Source organism: Rhinolophus sinicus, chromosome X (assembly GCF_036562045.2).
Source record: "Rhinolophus sinicus isolate RSC01 chromosome X, ASM3656204v1, whole genome shotgun sequence".
NCBI lineage: Eukaryota > Metazoa > Chordata > Mammalia > Chiroptera > Rhinolophidae > Rhinolophus > Rhinolophus sinicus.
Genome location: NC_133768.1, coordinates 97,527,009 through 97,533,293, shown reverse-complemented (window position 1 = coordinate 97,533,293; position 6,285 = coordinate 97,527,009). Strand labels below are relative to the sequence as shown.

At 40.6% G+C, this 6,285-nt stretch overlaps 1 protein-coding gene across 6 annotated transcripts in view; it reads right to left on the bottom strand.

The window, feature by feature from the left end:
- Window positions 1–412: 412 nt before the first annotated feature.
- The window catches only part of LOC109436244 (integrator complex subunit 6-like), a 56,494-nt gene continuing 50,621 nt past the window's right edge, over window positions 413–6,285 (bottom strand). For 3 of the 6 annotated variants that reach the window (XM_019714683.2, XM_019714682.2, XM_074324307.1), the window contains 4 exons: window positions 5,648–5,882; window positions 2,729–3,103; window positions 1,766–1,859; window positions 413–1,406 (listed from right to left, as the gene is read on the bottom strand). In XM_019714683.2, the coding sequence (XP_019570242.2) occupies window positions 1,298–1,406; window positions 1,766–1,859; window positions 2,729–3,103; window positions 5,648–5,882 (813 nt within the window). In that variant the 3' untranslated portion in view covers window positions 413–1,297. Of the gene's footprint in view, window positions 1,407–1,765; window positions 1,860–2,728; window positions 3,104–5,647; window positions 5,883–6,285 lie in introns of those variants that run through there. The other 3 variants (XM_019714684.2, XM_074324308.1, XM_019714686.2) reach the window with 2 other exon arrangements.

The following is a 6,285-nucleotide window of genomic DNA, read 5'->3' as shown; positions in this document are numbered from 1 at the left end:
AAGGTCCACCCTCCTCCCTCCAGAACAAGGAACCCACACTTGGAATGCAGACTGCCATCTTCAAGACCACTGCTATGCCATTGAGGAGGATGGGGCAAGAATAATCAAAATGCCACAAATCTCTACTATCATGTTTCAATGGCTTTTATACTGATTCAGCATTCATTTGGTTGCTGTAAACCTTTGACTGTCTTCCAGAGTTCCAATAAACTTGATTCTGACAGTTTTTCCCAGTGTTTTCAGTGTTTCTGGAGAGGAATTAACCCCTAGAATACCCCACTCTATCATTTTCACCAGCATCACTCACTTCTTTGAATGACATTTTCAAGTGTAAATCCTTATGTTAATCTTAATTTAATAGTATGTCTTTTTTTTGAAAGGAATAACAAATCACAAAAGACAGAACTAGAAATTTCTCTAGCATTAATAAACTTGCAAAAATCAATAAAATGATTTATTTTATATATGCAAAGTCAAAATCTCTTTGTACACATAATTTTTGCAAATTAATACAATAAACATAACAATACTGTTCCATATAAACCTTTGTATAAACATTAAAGGAAATATATACATTATTTTTTTAGTGCTTTCAAAGCACAGAATGTTCAGGTTCACCTGAAGACTTTCTGTCATCTTATGCAAGAACAAATGTCAGGGGTTGGGGCAGCCTCAGGTGCACTTGGTAATGTCTCTAGACAAATTAAAAGAGAGTTGGAGGTAGATTGTTTGGTGACTCTCCCTGATCCCTCCCACAGAGAAATAAGTTACCCTAATAGCAGCTTTCTTACTCTTTGATTTAATCTGTCCTGAATATTGCATGGTTTAAAAGGCACAACTAGGAATTGTTGAAAACTTTGTTCGGCACACACAAGATTACCAGTTGGATTCTGGACACCAATTCTTTCTAAAGGACATAGTAAGAACACTAAATTGTGCTCCACTTACAGGTGGCCCCTAGTCACTCTGGAAATGCCCAGAACAGCCAAGTTCAAATGAGTGAACACTTGTCACCTGTGGTAGGGGCGACAGTGTTTACTGAATTTAACCTGCTGCATTAATAACAGTACCTTCCTCAATTGGGAAAAGAAACAACAAAATAACAAATTAATACTTTCAGAGAAAATTCTTAAGAGCAAAAGCCAGCTTTTACTGCCAGAGAATCATAAATAAAAAATCTCCACTTTGTCTTAGCTTCTAGAAGGCAATTCTCTTGACTAAAAAATTCTAGGAAGCTTCAACCATATCCCATCCTACAGCACAGAAAACGTGTCCTTTTCTCTCCTTGGTCTCTGCATTAGCATGATGATCTGCTGTTGATGTGATTAACATTGTTGTGAAGGTGGTGGGAATCTATTTTTTCTAGTACCTTCTCAAGGTACTGAATTAAGACTCGTCTTTTAAACCTAAAATTAAAGAGACATTTTATTAACCAAAAGATACTTAAGGCACTTATGATGTGCAAGGCACTGAGTGGGGTACAAATGGAAGTGACAATCTACATAGAAATGCATCCTCATGTAAATACCAACAGTGCCAATTGAGGGCCCAGGCCCACCTCAGACTATGATGAGCCTACAAGGCTCCATAGAGTTGGATGAATGAGTTGGTCTCAGATAATATCAATCTGAATGCCTCTGGATACAGCCTTAACCATGAGTGAGGGGCAGGTTTTGAGAAAAGCAAGGCAGAGCCTATTTCTCCCCCTGTCCTGTATTGGGCCCTACCACTTAAAAAAGAACAAAGAGCTCCTCTTTACACCCACCTTGCAGCTTCCTTAATGGTAAATTCAACAAATTGTTTCTTGACTGCAAAAGGTCCTTGCACTTCTTCGAGCAAAATGAAAATTCTTTCATACTCTGAAGATATTTAAAAAAAACACAAAACTTCAGTATTTTAAAAAATATGAATGGGAAATAAAATTCAATCTTTACACATCCTCAGTATCATTCTTCATGGTTGGAAAGATAGACATAGTTTGTACGTTAAACACTCAAATCATGACATCTGCTAAGGAAATGCTTGTAAACACTAATCAAATGTAGTAGGCTAAATAATGATCCCCAAGTTGTTCATGTCCTAATCCCCGAACCTGTGAATATGCTACCTGATATGAAAAAGAGACTTTACTTTGCTAATGTAATTAAATTATGGATCTGGAGATGGGGATATTATCCAGGTTTGTGCATGTAGGCCCAAATAATCACAAATATCCTTATTAGAGGGAGGTAATAAGAGAGAAAAGATGTAAGGATGGGAGCAGAGGTTAGACAGGAGAGAAGAAGCTAACACTGCTGGTTTGAAGATGGAGGAAGGAGCCATGATCTAAGGAACACAGGCAGCCTCTAGAAGTTGAAAACGACAAGGAAACAGATTCTCCCCAGACCCTCCAGAAGGAACGCTGGCCTCCCAACACCTTCATGTTAGCCCAGTGAAAATCATTTCAGAATTCTAACTTCCACAATGGTAAGATAATATAGTTTTGAACCACAAAGTTTGTGGTAACTTGTTACAGCAGCAAAAGTAAACTAATACAATAAGTAAGGGGGAAAAGAGCAAAAGGTGTATTGGATCTTTTCAGTTAAAGCAAGAGGAATCACTTTAAATTATGTGAAAACCCGATGCTTCCAAAAAAATGCACCTCAAAAGATAGCTTGAATCTATTTAGAGTTATACAATGAGAGGGACCTCCCATTATATTATTGATAGATATTCTTTCATTACTTACTTCGTCCAAATTTTCGAACTTCCTTCATTAATTGATGTTTTATATCAGCATTGATTCCTTGTGCCATAGCAGGAGTTATTTGCAATGTATTTGGCACAGTTCCCAAAGCAGATGCTACTGAGATTTTTCGATCATCTGCAGAGACACTGCAGTTTTTGGTTCCTCCTATAAGTGCATTACTACCAGGTTTGTGAATCAGGCCATCTTTCCTTAGGCTAGTGAAGTCATCAGACAGAGAATCCAATTGGTTGTGTGGAATACCATCTCCTGCCATATTCATAAGCTCTGGTGCAGCAGATTTTGACAACAAGCCATTAGGTGGGATTTGACCATTTTCCATCTTTTCCTCATGGACATCGTGAGTGACAGTAGCATCTGGAAACCAAATTAAGAAGTTGAACTGCGAGGTAGGTGCATCATACCAGCCCCACAGGTAGAGCCCACTGCTCCTCAGTTTCGAGGAAATAATTTGTTTCATAAAGCAAGAGAATGTACCAGATGGAGTCTGAGACCCCTCAAATTGAGCTCAGGAAGATAATACAACAAAAGCACTTTATTCTCTGCATGGTACTATAAACATATATGGAAACTAAGTAAGATAGTACAAGTAACAAACATTCTCGATCCCTGGCACTCAAGGTTTAGTGCTTTACAAGCTGAAAAGCAGCAAGTCTCACTTGATGTTGTGATATCTATAATTTACCTATAAAATGCCATGTTTTACAGATCTTGACACCAGACTATGTAGGCCCCCTTCAACCTCCCTCCTCTCTACCTCAAAAGTTCTGAGAAAACAGAGGTGGACATTAGGTGTGAAAGTTCCATCATCAAAAATCCTTGTCTGTATATGATTGTCATCATTCTCTTCTAGGTCAAATAATTGGGTTTCTTTTTACTCTAAGTCTGACACCCCTCATTTTCTCACCCTCTTCTGTACCAGGCACCGTGCCAGGAGATCAGGATCAGCAGTTGAAATAAGACAAACAATCCCTGTCCTTATGGCACTTATATCTCACGGGGAAGTCAGACAGTAAGTGGAATACGCAAATGAAATAATGACAGTTTGAATTTCTGTTAGGGAGAAATAAGCAGGGATGTGACAAAGAGCAGGAGGGGGAGCCTCACTGGATGGGGGGGAGGGGGGGTTGGTCAGGCAGAGCCTTCGGAGGAGGTGTCCTTTGGGCAGAGCCTGGAAGAGGAGGAAGAGCCGACTCTGTGCACATACAGAGGAAGAGCTCCAGTCAAGCGCAGGGCCCCTAGGAGGGTTCCAGCCAAAACCATAGAGTAAAGGACAGAGGCAGAGAGAACAAGGAGGAGATGGATAGGACACATGTTAGGAGAGGATGGCAGGGCCAGGTCGTGTTGAGCCTGTAGACTAGAGTCGGGAGTTCAGATTCTGTTGTGAATGCATTGGAAAGTTGATAGTGGGTTTGCACGGTGGACTCGGCAGGATCTGATTTCCGTGTTGACATGATCACTCTGGCTGCAGGGCAGAAAATGGGTTAGATGAGAAGATGGGCAGCCTGGTAATCAAATAAGAAGCTACGTGGTAGCTTTGTGACAAATGATGGCAGCATAGACTAAGAGACAGAGAGAAACAGTGGGATACAATTATATTGGTCAAGTTGCCTAGACTTGCTAATGGATGGAAGTGAGAGAAGAATAAAAGAGAAATTGTGGTGACTCTGGTTTTTCCGCTGAACTACTGGGTAAATAGTGGCAGGGCTATGCCGGTGCTGGTACACAACTGCTCACAAGAGTGGATTGTGGCCAACTATTCCTAATCTGGTTCAGTGACCTCACATTGATAATTTGACGTTGATAATGTTGACTATTTACACTGTGGAAATCTGCAAACACTACAACCCAGGGCTTCTCCACCTTCACAATCCCCACACCTGTGGACATTCAGCTGTCACAGCTTTACCAATACATCGCTGGATGGTGTCATTAGCTGCACTGGGGAAAGCTGCAAGTAGAGGTATTTTGGGGAGGGAAGGTCTCCTAGAGTTCAGTTGATACAAGTGAAACCTATTGAGTTTTATATGTCTATTAGATACCGTGCCCACAGTTAAATTTGAATCTGAATTTGGAGTTTAGAGCAAGTTGTAGTCTAAAGATATAAATGTCTGAGTTGTTGAAATATAAATCTTATTTAAAGCCACAAGACTGCATGGGATCACCTAGGGAGAGAGTGCAGTGAAGAAGAGTGTGTCCAGAATTGAGCTTTGCATCCCATCCCTATACTATGTAGAGGTGGGAAAGAAGGGGAGAAACCAGAAAAAGTACATGAAAACGAGTCACTAATAAAGGAGGAAAAAACCAGGAGTTTGTGGTGTCTGGGAACTCAAGAAAGTTTCCATGGCAGAGGGAGTGAACAACTGTGCCAAATGATGCTACGAAGTAATGGCAACATACAGCAGACACTGGGGACCTTGATGAGACCCGTTTCAGTGAGGTGGAGGAGCCACAGCCAGATGGCACTGGTTTAGAGCATAAAGAGGAGATGCGGACACAGAGAGAAAGTGTAGACTCATCTTCTTATTGAGCCCATCTGCTCCTAGTGCTTCAGGAACCTGCTCTATCTTTCGGTGCCGTGCAGCCGCTTCAATGTTCGTACCACATTATGTCCTGCCCTGGCAAAGCAAACATGTTCATCTCTCTCCCTTTCTACATCTTGTGTTAATTACTATGTAAGTATGGATCATTTTCCCCCTCATAGAAATTGAGATTCTTGAAACAGGGTCTCTGTTCCCCCCTGCCCCTAGGGCCCTCTATACCTACCACATTGGTGATTTCATAATGGTTTATTTAATGAACTAAACTGTATACAAAAGAAATGAATACAAAGGAAGTTAAAATTGTTTAGTGTCTTAGTCTTCTAGGAGCCAGAAGGAAATCACAACCACTACTCTATACCTGTATGTACAAGGGTGGGTTTTATGAGGTTTGGATAAGATGGGAACCACGAGGCTGAGGGTGGTCCCTTTCCGCCCACATGGTTAGTTACAGTAGGTGGTGTTTGTGGTTTCCTCAACAGCGGGGACATACTCCGCCTTCTCTTAGATGATAGAGGACTGTTGGGTTCTCCAGGACGTTTCACTTTGTTTTGTGGCCCTGTTACAAACTCATCTGCTTCATCAATCATCATTCCCTAAAAAACATCAATGAACATAGTCCATTAAAGACAACACTGAAAGCACACTTCATATGTATATACAATCATATATTCCATAACCAATATAGGTCTTAATCATGGGCCAAAGATTTATCATGCTGCACACAGACTCTGTTCTCAGAAAATGCTACTCAATTTTAAACCAGTCTAAGGGGAATCAGGAGGAAACTAAAATATAAGGTGTTGCCCAAGGTCAAACATAATACATTCATAATTAACTTGAGGAATGAGCAACTCCCAGCAATCAAAATGGGAATAAACTCACAGTTACCTTTCTGAAGTACAAACCATTTTGAATCAACGCTTAGTAAGGGAAATCATTCCTTTTTGTGTGCTTCTGTGCTTTCAACTCATCATTAAGAAACACTGATTATCACTG